Source organism: Pipistrellus kuhlii, unplaced genomic scaffold (assembly GCF_014108245.1).
Source record: "Pipistrellus kuhlii isolate mPipKuh1 unplaced genomic scaffold, mPipKuh1.p scaffold_m20_p_5, whole genome shotgun sequence".
NCBI classification, from domain to species: domain Eukaryota; kingdom Metazoa; phylum Chordata; class Mammalia; order Chiroptera; family Vespertilionidae; genus Pipistrellus; species Pipistrellus kuhlii.
The window spans coordinates 73370252-73387699 of record NW_023425551.1 but is presented as its reverse complement, the minus strand read 5'-3'; the positions used below and the strand labels follow the sequence as shown (position 1 = coordinate 73387699).

The 17448-nt window shown below is 51.6% G+C and overlaps 1 protein-coding gene and 1 long non-coding RNA gene across 3 annotated transcripts; one reads left to right on the top strand and one right to left on the bottom strand.

The window, feature by feature from the left end:
- The first annotated feature begins 1701 nt into the window (after positions 1-1701).
- Positions 1702-17306, top strand: RSPH9 (radial spoke head component 9). 2 transcript variants are annotated; one of them, XM_036414410.2, is made up of 5 exons: positions 1702-2014; positions 5990-6155; positions 8566-8695; positions 9153-9299; positions 17069-17306. In XM_036414410.2, the coding sequence occupies exons 1-5, from the start codon at positions 1788-1790 to the stop codon at positions 17245-17247; spliced, it is 849 nt and encodes a 282-aa protein (XP_036270303.2). In that variant the 5' UTR covers positions 1702-1787; the 3' UTR covers positions 17248-17306. The 2 variants fall into 2 exon arrangements, with proteins under 2 accessions (XP_036270303.2, XP_036270304.1); XM_036414411.2 differs by having other exon boundaries at positions 1709-2014; positions 17087-17306.
- Positions 6629-9216, bottom strand: LOC118705557. Its single transcript, XR_004983715.1, has 3 exons — positions 9160-9216; positions 6980-7316; positions 6629-6745 (listed from the first exon to the last, which is right to left on the bottom strand). It is a non-coding gene; the product is annotated as an uncharacterized LOC118705557 (long non-coding RNA).
- Positions 17307-17448: the final 142 nt, after the last annotated feature.

Below are 17448 nucleotides of genomic sequence, written 5' to 3'. Positions count from 1 at the left end.
AGAAAAGAAAATGGTTTATATTTTATGCTCTCTTTTAAGCACTTCACATACATTTTTATCTAATCTAACAGCCTTGTTTTTTGACATTGACCCCATTTTATAGACGAGGCTTGGGTAGATTGAATAACTTGCCCAAGAGTGGAAACCTGAATTCAAACCTGGCACTAGCGGCTGAATGCTTTACACTGCTGTGCATCTGTGTGGTTTCACTGTGAAATATTAATCAGGATTTGCCCTGCCAAGGTGGCAGTATTAGAAAGCGGCAGGACTCCTCTTTCTGGCTTCATATTGTGTTTCCCTACATGGGACCTGACATTAATAGGTTCGGAGTAAATATGGAATCAATAAGAACAAAAGGTTTGGGTTCTTTTCTGTGCTCTGACCACCTGAAGCATATTCCACCAGCTAGAATATGCTCCAGTGGCTGTTTTTTCTACCTACAGAAGAGGAACAGGCCATATCGCCCACTTGGGAAAGGACAGGCTGAGAGGGGTCTGACTGAACAGAGGGAGAGTTGAAACGGAATTTTAAATTATTTTGAGGTGGAAGACACATTAACCCATGTCAGCACCCTCAAGTACTGATTTTAAAAGGCTTCATAAACAATATCTGGACAACCAAAACAAAGTAATTATCTGGGTAATTTAGACACTCACTTCTCTATTGGCTTGGCATGGGGCCCAGGTCATTTTGATTTCTTGAGTCTTCTCCAAAGGAATTCAGAAATTAAAAGATCAGTGTGTGCATATATATATATATTTTCTGTATGTTATGTCAATTTTATTTTATCTTTTCCATCACCACTTATCCCCTTTATACCTTCTTACACCTCGTCCACATCCCCCCTGCAAGGATTAGTTAATATTAATAAATCCCACCTTCCCCTACAACAAGCTTGCTAAGGCACCTGCTTGTTTGACCTTGGCTGGGGCCTCCAGAGATGAGTGTGAAGACAGGAAGCGAAGAGCCCCAGCTGCAGTGAGGTTCTACCCTTTCATGTGTTGCTACCATTTGGGCTTAAAAGCAACTGCTGTGGGGCCAGGGAGGTAAATAGGTGGTAGCTGAATGCAAAGTGAAGTCTGTAAATGTCACCCTTTTTTGTACCCCTCTTCCCACCCCCTTGCCCCATTGCCTCGGTCTTCATTTGCCATGTAGGTGGAATAGTACTAAGGAAGGGGTAGAGAGAGACATCTGAAGGTTGAAGAGAATGAAATGGATGGACCCCATCATGTAAGACCTGTAATTGGCAGTGGATTGTCTTGGATGCCTAGACTTTTAGTGCCAAGAGCATTTAAAATTATTTTCTCCACAGACAATTCTGAGGCCAAGAAGGGGCATGACTGAAGTGAAATAATACAGCTGGTGTCACTATTGTGTTGTTTTTCTTCCCAAGCCTCATTACATATACAATGAGGACTCAATAAATGTAATTTATATGAGAGGACTTGGGAAAGGCAAAAATATCTACAGAATTGGGACCACTAGGGACCACTAACCTCATACTATTTTAGGGGAAACACCGCGGAACCCGCGATAACTAAAATACATCCTGTCACCAACCCGAGGAAGGAAGGCGGGGGGTGGGGGGGTGGGGGGTGGGGCTAGAGTGTGCCCAAGCTTTTAGGAACCGCTCCGAGGGGATCCGGGCTGGCCAGAGGCCCCGGAAGGGCTGGGCCACGGGTGGGTGTGATCCTACTTCCTGCCTGAGGGAAGGGCGGGGCTTTGGGTCTCCATGGAGACGGCTTCTCCTAGCAACCTGGAGGTTGTTGAGCCGAGCGGCCGCGGAGATGGACGCGGACAGTCTCCTGCTGTCCCTGGAGCTGGCGTCGGGCAGCGGGCAGGGCCTCAGCCCGGACCGCCGGGCCTCGCTGCTCACTTCCCTTTTGCTGGTGAAGCGCGACTATCGCTACAGTCGGGTGCTCTTCTGGGGCCGCATCCTCGGCCTCGTCGCCGATTACTACATCGCGCAGGGCCTGGATGAGGACCAACTGGCTCCGCGCAAGACCCTGTACAGGTGCAGCGGCGGCCGCTGGGCGATACGGAGGGAGGGCCACTGGGGGGCCTGGAAGGGAGAGGGGGTGGTGGTAGGAACCGAAAGGGGCGGGGGCTGCGGGGTCAAGGAAGCAGGTGGAGAAGGGATTTGCAGAGAAGGGAAGGCGGGTGGGGAGAGGGTCCGGAGGCCAGGGACCTGAGAACCCAAAGGAGCCTGAGGGGGAGGGAGGTGGGGTGGACGAGGTCTGAGGGCGGGCCTCTGGGAGGACACTTCTGTGCTTGGGGCAAAGGGACGCAGGAGAAACAGACGGGTGGGCTTCCAATGGAGTCTGGGCCAAGGGCGGAGGCGAAATTTCCTAGATAACGGAGACCTGGGTTAGAAACCAGGTGCCGCCTGGTGCGGGCGTGGTAAGAGTTGAATTTGGAGAAGTGTCAGAGGTTGCGTGGAGCTATTTGGAAGCATATCCAGAGACCATCTTCCATGGAAGTGCTGGCTCACAGCCCCAGGCTCTCTAGGAAGTGGTGGAGGAGTGTGGAATGGGAGGACAGGGATTTAGGACCGGGGAAAGTTACTTGGACATTACCATTCAGGACCATGCAGCTGCTTTTTGACGATCCCAGCGTTTATGGGGAGTTCAGCACCTCACAAAGCAGCCTGTTCGGCGCAGGAAGTTGGAGACTTCATTTATCGATCCACACATCAGTCCAGCACTGGTTGGATGCATCTTGATTTGGCATTGCAAAGAGGGCTGAGCCTAACCCCATCTCCAAGCTATTCACATCTTAGGGAGGAAGACCCGTGTGTACCCTGCAATCACAGCAAAGCGTGTTAAAACTAGAACAGAGCTGCTATTTCTTTTTTTTTAAAGATATGTTTTTATTGATTTGAGAGAGAGAGAGAGAGAGAGAGAGAGAGAGAGAGACATCAATAGGCTGCCTCCTGCACCCTACTGGGTGTGGAACCACAACCTGGGCCTGTGTCCTGACCGGGAATTGAACCAGAGACCTCTTGTTGCATGGGACCAACTAAGTCACGCTGGCCAGGGCAAAACTAGAATAGAGTTGTACACAAAGTGAGACCAAGGTGGGCATTCCCCTAGAGAGCAGTTAAATAAGGTCATTAGGAAGTAACTTCTTTGCCATCTGAAAGATGAACAGATTTCCAGGAAGGTGTGAGGAAAAGGCATGCCAGTTAGAAGGAACAGTTGTGCATACTTGGCTGCAGCTGGCTTGGAGTGTTTGGAAGAACAGCTGCAGCCAGTATGGAACAGGTAACCATAGCAGTGGCAGCAGAAGGTGTTAGTAGAACTGGATGGAGAAGCCTAGAGGTTTGAACCTTGTCCTGGGCTATGGGAGCCATGGAAGGGCTACGAGCAAGAGCCTGCTTTGATCTGAGTGGGCAGAGTGGCCAGAAGTGGGTAAGCATTTAGAAATCCATTGTAGCGCCCAGCTAAGGGAATTGAGAGGCCTGGTTTAGATGTAAGTGGTAGAACTGTCAGGATTTGTGACTGGGGGAGGTGAAGAAGTCAAGGCTGGCTCCTTCCAGTTTAGCAGCTGATTATGTGCTGATGCCACCTACTGGGGGAGAATTCAAAAAGCAGGACAGCCCTAGCTGGTTTGCGTTAGTGAATAGAGGTCAGCCTGTGGACTGAAGGGTCCTGGTCAAGGGCACATACCTCAGTATGCAGGCAGGATCCCCAGCCCTGATCAGGGCGCATGTGGGAGGCAACCAATCAATGTGTGTGTCTCACATCATTGTTTCTTTCTCTGTCACTCTTTCTTCCACTCTGCCAATGGAAAAATATCCTGGAGTTAGGACTAAACAACAAAAGAAGCAAATCGAATTAAAGAAGGAGGTTAGACCTAGTGAATTGGATGTGTGGTGCCTGGGGGCAAAGGAGGTGTGTTAAAGTTCAGATCTGGAGTCCGGGAGAAAAATGTGAACTGAAGACAGAGATCTGAGACTCATTTCATTTTATCCCATAAGTTTTTCTTTCTTCAGCACTCACTATGTGCCAGGCATTGATCCAGGCACCAGGAATTCATTGGTAAACGAGGCAAAGCCCTTGTATTCATAAAGTTTACATTATAGTGTGTGTGGAGGAGGAGGGGAGGTAGACAACAAATAAGCATGTGTTGCTGTCAGCTGGTGCTAAGTGGTAAGGGGACAGAGGATGCAGGAATGGTTACCGCTTTAAATAAGGTGGTCAGGATAGCCTCTGATAAGGCAGTGTTTGAGAAAGACCTGAAGCAACTGAGTGAGCTATGTGCTTATTTGAGGGAAAAGAATTCCAGGCTCGTGCAAAGGCCCTAAGGCACATGTGTCAAACACAAGGCCCGCGGGCCAAATCCGTCCCGCCAGGCCTTGCAATGTGGCCCGCACCGCACTGTCATCACTGCACTCCGCTGCGTTTCCATCACAATGACAGTTTATGACTGTTCAGTAAACCATTCGGCCCGCGATTTAGGCTGGATTTTAGATTTTGGCCCCTTCTCTGATTGAGTTCGACACCCCTACGGGCCTAAGGTGTGTGCTTACTGTGTTTGTGAACCCATATAGGCCAGAGGGGCTAGAGAGGGGTGAGGACGGGGCATTGCAGGACATAAGGTCAGAGAAGTAAGGGGCTGGAGACATTCATGCAGGGCCTAGAGGGGCACTGTAAGGACTTGGTCCAACGGGAAGCCATAAAATGGTTCTGCACAGACGCACGGTCTGGCTTAGGTTTTAACACAAGGAGGAGTGAGTATGGAAGTTGGGAGATCAGTTAGGAGGCTACTGCAGTAACCAGGCAAGTGTAGATGATGACTTGGCCCAGGGGAAAAGCAGTTTGAGATGGTTGGTTGGATTCTGGATACTGATTAGTCATTAGCTAGGGCTTTGGGAGGCAATTGGGTGAGACTCTAGAGAGAAAAGAGGGGTGAGACTAGATCCCTGGAAATACTTAAGGCACTGGAGCAGGGAGAAGGAAATATCAAAAGAAGTAGGAATGGAGCCCAGCTGGCATGGCTCAGTAGTTGAGCGCTGACCTATGAACCAGGAGGTCACGGTTCAATTCCCAGTCAGGGTACATGTCCAGGTTGCGGGCTTGATCCCCAGAGTGGGATGTGCAAGAGGCAGCCAATCAGTGATTCTCTCTTATTTCTGTTCCTATTTCTGTGTTTCTATCTCTTCCTCCATCTCCCTTCCTCACTGAAATCAATAAAAACATATATATATTTTTTAAAAAAGAAGTAGGAATGGAAATGCAATTGCGGTCTTTCAGGGCATTCCATGGATAGCTTTCTCCTAAGTAGTTTCTTGGGGTGGAGGGGGCAGAGATCCTGGTGCACTGGCCAGAGAGTGGAAGTGGGGGAAAGGAGGGCTCCCAGAGGGCACATGGTCCTGAGATTATTGCTCAGAGCGGGGGCAGAGGAGGAAGGGATAGGAAAGGGGCACTTTCTAGAGGGGCATGGGCTTGAGGGCTGTTGTGTTAGAAAGCTGGGAAGTTTTTATATTCAGGAGGCCCTGGAGAGTGAAGGCAGGAAAGATGAGCTGAGAGCAGGCTGGGGACACAGGGCCTGAGTGAGAGGGGTGGGAGGATGTCCTCGCTCATTGGGAAGTGAGAAAGAAGGGACTGGGCTGGCTAGTGCTCCTGGAGACCTCAGAGGAGAGGGCCTTGAGCCTGGGCCCGGCTTTCCTGAGAAATGGGGACGATGCCGTGCTGTGGACTCAGTAGGCAGACTGAGCATGACTTAGGGGCCCACCGAAGCAGAGGCGCCTGTAAAATTCAGCTTCCAGAACTCATCCGGGACCTTATAGTCCAGATATCTGGGAAGAAGCTCTTGGAACTTCAGCATACATGGGCTTTTTGTGACCTTTAAAAAAATAAAATGGAATTTGCATCACATACGGGGCTGGGGTGTTTCTCGGGCCTCACCTTTGGGAGAAGAGGTGGTGGCAGGAAGCCCGAGCGGGAGGAGGAGTTGGAAACCAGGGTGGTGTGGGTGTTGTTGGCAGCCTGAACTGCATGGAGTGGAGCCTCTTGCCTCCGGCCACAGAAGAGATGATAACACAGACATCTGTGGTGAAGGGCCGCTTCATGGGGGACCCCTCCCATGAGTATGAATACACCGAGCTGCAGAAGATGAACGAGGGTGATAAGGTCTATGAAGAAGAAATAGTGGTGAGTGAACATGAGAGAGGAGGAGGGGCCGAGGGAAGAGGGCCAGGGGCATCCAAAACCCAGCCCAACAGAAATATGGTGACAACAACATAGCAGCACCGCCCCTGAGCAGCAGTGTGGGGAGTGGACGGTCAGCTCTTGAGGAGCCTGGCTCTGAGGTAAGGGCATGGGCACAAGCTCTTACATTTTTGTACCAGTTGTTTTCCTAGATAAGTAATCCATATAGTTCAAAATTCAAATTTACAGAAAGGTATATCGAAGAGTGTCTCCAAGCCCTGTCTTCTGGTCACCCAGGTCCTTTTCTGGGGGGCAGTAATGTAACCATTTTGCGTGTGTGTGTGTGTGTGTGTGTGTGTGTTTGTGTGTGTGTGTGTGTATCCAAATCTTTCATAAACTGTCATTGTGATGGAAACGCAGCGGAGTGCAGTGATGACAGCGCAGTGCGGGCCACATTGCAAGGCCTGGCGGGACGGATTTGGCCCGCGGGCCTTGTGTTTGACACATGTGCTCTAGGCGTTTGAAATGCAGACTAATGGGAGGTGGGGGATAAGGATCTGCATTTGAGCACATTCCCAGGGGATTCGAATTCACTTTTTTAAAAAATATATATTTTATTGATTTTTGTACAGAGAGGAAGGGAGAGAGACAGAGAGTTAGAAACATCAATGAGAGAGAGTCATCGATCAGCTGCCTCCTGCACACCCCCCACTGGGGATATGCCCGCAACCAAGGCACATGCCCTTGACCGGAATCAAACCCGGGGCCCTTCAGTCCCCAAGCCGACGCTCTATCCATTGAGCCAAACCGGTCCCGGCCAAATTCACTTTTAAATGTGTGAAGCTCTGTCACCTGAGACAGCAAATACCTCTACATATTCCCTTGTTGTCTTCCAAACAAAACAAAACAAAACAAAACAAAATGGCAGCATGTTATACATACCACTCTGCACCTTGCATTTTTCACCTAACAATACACTCTGAAGATTTTTCTATATCAGTGCCTTAAAGAGCCTCCCCACTCTTTTTACCATGTGTGAATGCAACATAATTTCACCTGTGATGTTTTCATGGCAATGGAGGTTTCCAAGGTTTAGCTCTGACAAGCAGTGATCTTGTCCATACATCATTTCCACTGGATGCAATCTATCTGAATGACCAACTCCTAGAAATGGAAAGCTAGGTCAGAAAAGGAGCCCAACTTTTGAAACTAGACAAAGCCAGAATTCAAAACACAGTGAACCTAGGTGATCCCCAAAGTCTGGGTCCAACACCCACTTCCTACCTGACAAGCTTAACTTCCCTTCAGTTTTATTTTCTGTAAAATTTGGATCATTATATTTGCTCCTCAGGCTTGTGCAGATTAAATGAGATGTCATTTTCTGAAACCCCATCTCCCGCTTTGTAAAGAATTCCAGTGGATAGCCCATGGGAAATAGGTGGCCAAGTGACTCTGGGGGCCCTTGGTGACATGTTTTCCCTGTCAGGTGCTATTTCCCCCCAACATCTCTATGAAATCCTTTTGCTCAGGGTTACCCTTGATATTGATTGTAAACCAAATCTCTTTGGCATAAAGATGTGATAACATGGGCTGACGCTTGGGAAATATGGAGTGATGCTTTGTCAAATCAAAGAGTAGGATATGAAACTATAGAAGCTATGATTAAATTGTGCTTTAAATATATAATTAAAAAAGATAAAAGGAAGTATACCAATATATTATCACTAATTATCTTTAGGAGGTAGGATTATGAATGGTTTTAATTCTCAGGTATTCTATAAAATATTTCTGATTACCCAAGTAGTTTACAGTAAGCATGATTGCTTTTATATTTTCAAAAGGCAAAATAATCAACATTTAATCTGACGATAAGATAGCATGCTTCCGGAAGGGTACAGAAACTATTAACTGTGGTTTTCCCCAGTGAGGGCAACTGGGGGACGAGGGATGAGGTGAGACTTTTATTTTTTTTTTTTTAAGTTTTAAATATTGCACCACCAGTATGTATTACTAATTTTAAAAAGAAAGAAAATCTTTTTAAAAAAATATATTTTATTGATTTTTTACAGAGAGGAAGGGAGAGAGATAGAAACATGGATGAGAGAGTCATCAATCAGCTGCCTCTTGCATGCCCCCTACTGTGGATGTGCCCGCAACCGAAGTACATGCCCTTGACCAGAATCCAACCTGGGACCTTTGAGTCCGCAGGATGACGCTCTATCCACTGAGCCAAACCGGTTTCGGCGAAAGAAAATCTTGATAGGAGGAGAGGGAGGGCTCACCCAGCATGATTTTTCATGGACCGGGCATCTACACGGTGGTGACCGAGGTCAGATGGTTATGCAGAGGGCCCTGCACCAGGAGTGAGTGGGCACAGTGCCCTGGCAGGGAGGCTTGTCTCCTGTCTCCTCAGATCCGGATCAAGGAGGAGACCCGCTTGGTGTCCATCATTGACCAGATAGACAAGGCTGTGGCTATTATCCCCCGAGGCGCCCTCTTTAAGAGTCCTTTTGGACCTACCCATGTCAATCGGACCTTTGAAGGTGAGTTCTCTGACATCTCTCCCATGGGCAGGAGGACATCCTTCCTGAGCATAGCCAGACACACATGTGGGAGTCTGTGCAAAACTGCCCACTTCCTCAGAAAAGAAACAGCTGTGACCACATCAGGTGAGAGGATGTGTCCAGTGACCTGGCATTGGTGGCTTCCCCAGTCACTGGACCCTGCCTCGTTTCTGCCTGAGGGTGGGAGAGCATTTGGCCATCTGAGTCTCAGGTCTTTCCATGGGTCTGGCCTCCCTGCCTTTCCCCACCTTTCTCCTCAGTGGTCTCTCCTCATTGCAGGATCTGGGCCAAATTTGGGGGGAGGGAACACTATTCCCTCTTCTCCCTTCAGTTCTGTCAGTAGCTGACTGAGTAACTTGCAAGCTCCCCCACATGTTCCCCATGCACAGAGAAAGTGAGCTGTGGGGCTCCCTTCCCACCTGCTACCTCTTTTCAGGACTGACCTTGTCCGAAGCTAAGAAGCTCAGTTCCTACTTCCACTTCAGGGAGCCAATTGAACTGAAGAACAAGACCTTGCTTGAGAAGGCAGACCTAGACCCCTCCCTGGACTTCATGGACTCCTTGGAGCATGACATCCCCAAAGGTAATAGTCTGCTACTCAGAAAACCGTGGATCTGCCCTCCGGCCAGAGCGGTAGGCCATGGCCCTGCCATTCTCCTCTGAGAGTGGAACTAAAGCCTGGCTCCACTGTCAGAGTGGAGTGGGTCAATGTGGGTGCTTGAGGGTGGGCCTTCCCCAGGGTCCAATACAAGTTTCAGCTCATAGGAAGTGGGGGGTAAATGTTTGCAGACACAAGGGTTGTCTTCCATATGCTTTCACAGACAAGAAGTCTCTCGACTTTCTAATCAATCTTGAATAGAGGCACACATCCATCTCTGTTAGTTTGGGGTTAGATCCAGTGTTTGGTACATAGCTGGTACTCAATAAGTAGGTGCTGATTGACTGAGCATCTGCCTACTAAGGATATTTGCTTCCTGCTATGTGTATGGGACTTTTAAATCTTAAAACATACAGTAGGGGTGTCGAACTCAATCAGAGAAGGGGCCAAAATCTAAAATCCAGCCTAAATCGCGGGCCGAATGGTTTACTGAACAGTCATAAACTGTCATTGTGATGGAAACGCAGCGGAGTGCAGTGATGACAGCGCGGTGCGGGCCACATTGTAAGGCCTGGCGGGACGGATTTGGCCCGCAGGCCTTGTGTTTGACACATGTGACATACAGCTTCAGAGGCCTTCCTATGCTTCAGGACACGCCTGGCCCACACATGCACCTTTGGGTGGTTGGGTCACAGAGACCCATCTCCATCACCTGAGCTTCACCGTAGAGCACGTGTTCTGGGAAGATGCTCTTGCTTGGATGCTGGACCCCAGGGCAGGTGCCAGGCTCTGGGCAGTCTGGGGCACACCCAAGACACTGACTCAGCGCCTCTAACTCCTTCTGTCTACATGTCTGGCATTTCTGAGAACTGGAGGGATTTGTTGTTGATGACGGCAATGATGATAACAACTTATAAAAGCAGTGGCACTGCTTATTGTGTGCTAGGCACTGTACTCAACCCTTTGTATACCTTATCTCATTTTAAGATTCACAGCCAACCTAAGAGGTAGATATTGTTATTATCCTCATTTTATAGACAAAGAAACAGAGGCTCAGAGTTAAACCCAAGGGCACAGTAAGTGTCAGAGAATGAGACTTCAGGATTCTGGCATTAACTGTGGTGTCAAGGAGATGGTGACCCCCATCTTTTTTTTTTTGTCCTCACTTGAGGATATGTTTTACTGATATGTGTGTGTGTGTGTGTGTGTGTGTGTGTGTGTATGTGTGTGTGTGTGTGAGAGAGAGAGAGAGAGAGAGAGAAAGAGAGAGAGAGAGAGAGAGAGAGAGAGAGAGAGAGAGAGAGAGAGAGAGAGAGAAACCAGTGTGAGAGAGAAACATCAGTCGTTGCCTCCTGTATGCTCCCTGATCAGGGATCGAATCCGAAACCTTTTTGGTTCATGGGATGATGCTCCAACCAACCGTCAGGGTGATGGTGTTTCCTTTTAAATAGACAATGGGAATGGACCACTAGAGGAAACACTTTTGAGAAGCAATGAGGCACCCAGGTGGGCTGGAACTCGGGATGGAGGTGAGATGCAGTAGTGGTTAAGGTGAGGGCTCTGGAATTAGACAGCCTGGGTTGGAATCCTGAATCTGTCACTTGCTAGCTGTGTGACACTGGTAAGTCCCTCAGTTACCTTGTGCCTCAATTTTCTCATTTTGAAAGGGGAATAATGAAATTTTCTACATCACTGGGTTGTTATGAGAATTAAGAATTAACACATATAGCACAAAGTAAGTCTAACAGTGCCTAACACATAAGAATTCATGTAAAAATTATATATAAAAGAGAAAGAGAAAGATTGATGTGGCTGCCATAGATAGAGCCCCCAACCTTTTGGTACAGGAGACGATGCCCAACCGAGCCATGCTGGCCAGGACTTATTGATCTATTTTTAGTGGCAAAGGCCTGAGAGGTGGGTTGGGCAGGACTAAGAGGGCCTAGAGGGCCAAAGGTAGGAGGCTTAGATCAAGGCAGTAGGGGCTTCTGGTGGCTCGTAAACAGATTCGTGATGATAAGGGAGTGGTGCTGGATGGATAGAGAAGTGGAAGCCAGAGATCTGGAGGCATTTCAGAGCTCCTGCAATGCCCAAGGCGCCAGTCAGTGGGCCCCAGGTGGCTAAGGGCTGCCAGCAAAGAATGGCTACACTGGCTTTGGCCACATGGGGGTGCTCGAGGCAAGCCTCCTTGGGCATGGAAAGGGATTCCGGGACCTGTTGGGGAGATAAAGGTTTATAGGGGCTGGGGCATTTCTCACCCATGAGAAACCCTTTCCAGACTCCAGTTATCTCCCCCAACTCTATGCTCCCAGACACCCATCCCCAGGGGGAGTGCGGGTTTGATAAAGGGAGCCAGGAATGTTGTGATGGTGGAACCCAGCACCAGGAGCTGAAGGGTGGGGGAGAGAAGTACTCTTAATACCCCTAATCTGGGAGCAGCAGCCCCACTTCCCAATTCAAGGTGAGTCTGGAAAGCCCTGCTGTGCTGACTCCTCAGCCCTCTCACCTGCAGCTGGATGCCCAGGGCCAGTGGATGAGGCCTTTTCCCATAATGCTGGGTGGTCAGAGGGGCTAACACAAGAGTGCCTCCCACCCTTACAGCCTCATCCTCTGTGCGACGGGAGGGCAAGGATGGTGCGAGGGCCTTTGCAGTCAAGATCAAAGCTGGCTGGCTGGGCTGTGGGGGTCCAACAGTCTTCGTATTGGAATCCCATCAGCCCTGTCTGCCCTGCCACTTGGGGTGAAGGGACACAGAAGGCAGCTGTCTCTCCCTGCAGCAGGGGAATGAGATAGGGAGCACTGGGGGTCTCCCTAAAGCAGGCGTCCTCAAACTTTTTAAAGTGGGGGCCAGATCACGGTCCCTCAGAGAGCTGAAGGGCCGGACTATATGAACTACTAATTCCTACTGTAACACCTCGGCTGCGCTCACTGCCCAAAAAACCTGGCGGGCCGGATCAGACTCCTCTGCGGGCTGCATGTGGCCCGCGGGTCGTAGTTTGAAGACGCCTGCAAAGGATGCGGGGCCACTCTGATATGCCCCGTCAGCAAGTGAATTTTTAAAAAAATATATTTTGATTTTTCAGAGAGGAAGGGAGAGAGATAGAGAGCTAGAAATGTCGATGAGAGAGAAACATCGACCAGCTGTCTCCTGCATACCCCCCACCGGGGATGTGCTCACGACCAATGTACATGCCCTTGACCGGAATCGAACCTGGGACCTTTCAGTCCGTAGACCGATGCTCTACCACTGAGCCAAACCGGCTTCGGCAGCAAGTGAATTTATCAGGCTCCTGGGAGGCACAGGACCTGGGCCTGGGCAGTGAATGAGTAGCAGTGGCCTGGGGCCCTGGACATTCTGCTCTAATGGAGGACCTCAGGGCTGAAGGAGCAACGGATGGTCTGACATCCCAGTCCACTCCAGCCTGGTGCTCTTCCCTCAGTGCTGGAGCCTTGGGAGTTGAGGGCCCTGGCATCTCCTGTGTGTGTGGCCTGAGGGGAGGGATGCTCTTGGACTGACCTTGGGAAACCTCACAGCTTCCTGGGCCTCCAGCTCCCTTCCTCCCAAAGCCACCCCCAGAAAGCCTCCCGGAAGTCAGGCCCAGTGTTTCCTCAGGATGGCGTGGTGGGGGATGATGTGGGGATGGAAGTGCGGTTAGCGAGAGCAGACACTCTGAGCGCCCAGACTCCCTTCCTTATCTGCCAGTTAAAGAGCAGGAGCTGCCAGGAGGAGTCTCAGCCAGGCAGACAGCAGAGAATGGGCTGGGCTGCTAAGGCGGACACCAGCACTGGCTGGTGGGATGCAAGGTCCTGCCCAGGAAAGACCACTAATTCCTTTCTGGGTCTTAGGTGCTTGTTCAAGGGGACTTTGTGTCACTGGAGAGCAGGTGTGGTACAGGTTGGCCCTGTCCCTGAGTCTCCTGCTCTGACCCCGTGGAGGTAGGTCCGGAGATCAGCAGCTTGTCACTGGGACAGCCTGGGGCCATGATGCCCTGCTGAGCTGTTCTGTGGTGCCCTGGATCTGCAGTTTTGTGGGAGTGAGTAGCTTTGGGGGCAGAGCCATCCTCCTGGTGGATGCAGGGAAACAGCTAATAGTTCTGAGTCTGGGCTGCAGCCAGGGGAAACAGATGGAGTGCCAGGTCAGGAGGCCAGATTTCTAGATAGTTCCCTGCCAGTCCATGCTCCTTAACCTTTCACTTCATTAGCAATAGCCACCGAGCAGCTATTATGCGCCAAGCACTGGGGACATCATTGTAAACAAAACAGGCACCATCCTTGCCTTACAGAGGTTTGCAAAGATAAATGAAACAGAGGATGAAAAGTGGAAATGTAAAGAAGGTGTCTCACCAGTGAATCATTGTGTCCTGTGCAGAGGGGCAGGCAGAGCAGCAACAGAAGCAGAGCAGGAGGGGTGGAGGGCAGGGCTTCCCTCCTTGCTTCACTCTGCACTGGATCTGACCTCTCTCTCAAACGGGGGAGCAGGGGCTCCAGCACGAGAGAGCCCTCAGCAGCAATGCCCAGTTCGGGCAGCAGAGGGCAGCAAGGGGCCTGCCTGCTGAAAAGCAGCCTTTAAAAATGTGGTGGTGGTGCTTGGGAGGCGTTGGGGGGGACAGGAACATTGGAGAGTTGTGGGGGACATGGGACCCTCGACCAGCCTTCTCTTGGGGGTATATACAGGTGGCTCCTCCTACCTAGTCCCTTGGAAGCCTGGCTAACAGGGGCTCAGCCTGTTAGCCAGAGAGGGCACTCTTCCGCTTCTCTAGGATCCTACCCCCCAACCCCCCAATCTCTAGACCACATGTGTCAAACACAAGGCCCGCGGGCCAAATCCGTCCCGCCAGGCCTTGCAATGTGGCCCGCACCGCGCTGTCATCACTGCACTCCGCTGCGTTTCCATCACAATGACAGTTTATGACTGTTCAGTAAACCATTCGGCTCGCGATTTAGGCTGGATTTTAGATTTTGGCCCCTTCTCTGATTGAGTTCGACACCCCTACTTTAGACCATACCTTGTGGCCCTTGGTGGTGGGAGTGGCCATTCTGAGAAGGAACCCCATGCCTATTTTCTGTCTGAGACAAGTGTATGGTGCTGGTTGGAGAGGTTTAAGCTACCTGCTGCCCAGACAGCCCTGGTCCCCAGTCTGGTCCACTGTCCCCATCAACGGAATCCAATGCTTTGCTGGTTTCCCTCCTGGTGGGCAGGAGATTTTAATTAAGAGAAGCATACCCTCCCCTGAGGTTTCTGCACTAGCAAGGTGGGTGAGAGCCTGGGGCTCTGGGCACCCAGGGCTCCTGCAGACTGCAATAGGCCCTGCTCCTGGTCACCGGCTTGTTCCCCACCAAAGCCTCAAAAAGCAGCTTGGAGTGGGTGCCAGGGGGCAGGAGGGGACCTTTGGGGAGACTGGGCTGTGAACTAAAACACCAGGGCCGCAGCAGATTGCCTTTCCTGGAACCCCAGACGGGCAGAGACAGCAGCGGCTGGCTGGGCCCAGTCTTCCCAGCAATAAGAAAAGTGGGTGAAGGTGACGAGCAAGAGCCTGGCTTCCCAGGTAGACACTACGTGACTCCTGGCACGTTAAGAGTCTGTGTGTTTCCCGGGCAACCCGCTGAGCCAGGAACAAGGAGCGGAGGACAGGAGTGTGACAGGAATGCAAGGGAGGGAGGGAGGCAGTGCTGTTGGCTGGCTCCTCACATGCCGCTTCCACACTTGGCCAGCACCCTTCCGCCTGCTTGGCGCTGCTGTCCCCCTGCCCCTGTAGGGTCAGTGTATTTCCCGAGCATCCTTATCAGCTCCTCCTTGCTCTCTGAAGAGGGAGTGAGCGGAGTCCCTGCTAATAAGCCTGGGTCCCCTGTTCTGCTAAAGCAAAGAGGTGGCCAAACCTTTGGTGGGCAGGTTGGTGTAAGGTGGGACCCAGCCCTTGCTCAGGTTTGCCAAAATGCTTGCAAAAAAAGAAGAAAAAAAGATGCCGGCTCTAGTGAAATGATGAGTGGTCTAGGCTGGAGGACACCAGGACCCATTTATCAGGGCAGCATTTGGTTCAGGCAGGCTGCAAGCTGCCCTCCCTGTGGGCAGAGCCGCTCCTTCTCAGCTCAAGGGGGCTGTATGGCTATGAGCAACAAGGACAGGGAGGGACTGTCCCCAGATGATGCTCTGGGCACAGGGTTGGTTGACTAAGGGATGTACCTTCCTGGGGTCTGCGTTTCGGTCCAAAGGCTGAATGCAGTGCCCTGGAATCCTTTGCTCTGGCCTGTCCCGCTCCCATTACTCCTTAGACATGTTTTCTGAATGAGTGACTAGGAAAGCAACAGGCTAGGGCCTTAGGCCTCTTAGGGCAGGTCTGGGAGGTGGAGGACTTCAGGTGCCGAGAGGAAAATTGTAGGAGCCACAGGAAACACTCTTTCCCTGACCAGGAAAGCATCCGCCCCCCTTCCTAGGCAGTGCCCAGCCAGAGGTCTGGTGGCCCCAGGGGGACACTCTTCTTGACGTCGTCTGGCCAGCACTGTGTGCGCCTGCGGGAGTGGAATCACTGTAGCCTTTACTTCATCATCTCTTGCCTGGGTGGCAGCACTTGGTGCAGCCACTGCACAGAGCTGTGGTGGGCTCCCGGCCAGCCTCTCCCTGAGCAGGCCAGGGCCAGCTGACCTACATGCACCAGAAAGCTCTGGCTTGGCGTTGGGCAGGTGACGGCACCCTCCGCAGGGCTGAGCTGCTGTCAGGGCCAGGGGTTCCTGGTGGTCAGGTCTCTTGGATACGGGTGGCCCCTGGTGGGTGGGGACTGAACTGTGAGGCTGCTGGGTGTGGAGTGACCAGGGTGGGCCATGGCCGGAGGAGGCCTGTGGGAAGCTGGGGCAGCAGGAGCCAAGCAGCCGAGCTGAGCTGGCAGCCGATGAAGGCCTCAGCACAGCTCTCAGTGCATCACTGGCTGGTCCAACACCAAAACCTTCAAAGCATTTGCCTTTCTGGCAGGGTCTGGAACAGAGCTGCGGCTGGGCCCGGGAGGGGCCTCGGTGCGCAGGGGAATACAAGCTCCAGATCTGCATCCAGAGGCGATTTTCCCAGGCTCCTTCCTCCCACACAGAGGCTCCCTCCCTCGGTTCTGGAGATGGATCAGGTCCTTCCCGCCAAGTCCTCATGGCCGTACAACTCAGCCATGGGCTGGGCTGCTCCTGTCTGGGGAGCAAAAACCAGGGCAGGATCCAGGAGAGACAAAGGCTCGTTAGCTGTAGCCCACGTCCCCTCCTGCCAAGGATGGCTCAGGCCCTCAGCAGCCAGAGAGGGCTACTGAGCTTCAGGCCCGAAATGGTCAGACTTCTATGGTCAGGTCTAATCTATCTCAGAGCAGAGGCTTCTGGGACTGGGGACGAGAGAGCAAAACAGCAAGTGGGGGCAGACTGCACTGGGACTGAAGGTCACTGGTGATTACCCCTAGCAGAGCCCGGAGAAAGTCTCCCCAGACCGGCCCCAACTCCCCTCTGCCTTTGGATTCAGCTTCCTCCCCCACTCAACCTTTAACTAGACTTGCTGACAGGAACAAAATGCACTCCTTTTGAGTTTCACCTCCTTTCATTTCCTTTGCCCTCCCCCTGGAAGTGGTTTTAATGAACAGTGAAACGGCTAAAAGGCAATCAGGAGGAGTAAAGCGCCCGGGTAATTAAACTGTCTTCCCTTTTCTGAGTGGAACCTTAGCACCTGGGCCTGGCTGCCCAGGGGCAGGGGCCTTGCACGTTGGGAAGCGCTCTGGCTCCACAGCACCCAGGCCTCCCTTCCTCCCCAGGGTCCTGGAGCATCCAGATGGAGCGAGGCAACGCCTTGGTGGTGCTGCGCAGCCTGCTCTGGCCAGGCCTCACCTTCTACCACGCTCCGGGCACCAAGAACTGTGGCTACATCTATGTGGGCACTGGGGAGAAGAACATGGACTTGCCCTTCATGCTGTAGGAGGGGCCGCCCAGGAACTCTGTATGCAGAGCATCAACATTATTTTCATACGTTTCAGTGAGTTTGGTCTGTTTGTTCTGTCTTGCCGCTTCCCCTCATCCCCACCTCCATCTGGTGTCCAGGCTCTGAGGAGAGGCCCAAGGAGCAGGGAGACCCAGCTCCGAAGCAAGAGGCAGAGGATCGCAATGTGCTAATGAGAGA

Excerpts from the sequence above, each read along its gene's own strand:
- RSPH9 (XM_036414410.2), top strand. The coding sequence starts at position 1,788 with ATGGACGCGGACAGTCTCCTGCTGTCCCTGGAGCTGGCGTCGGGCAGC. Across the intron at positions 2,015-5,989 it reads CCGCGCAAGACCCTGTACAG|CCTGAACTGCATGGAGTGGA; the intron begins GTGCAGCGGCGG and ends TGTTGTTGGCAG. Across the intron at positions 8,696-9,152 it reads TGTCAATCGGACCTTTGAAG|GACTGACCTTGTCCGAAGCT; the intron begins GTGAGTTCTCTG and ends ACCTCTTTTCAG.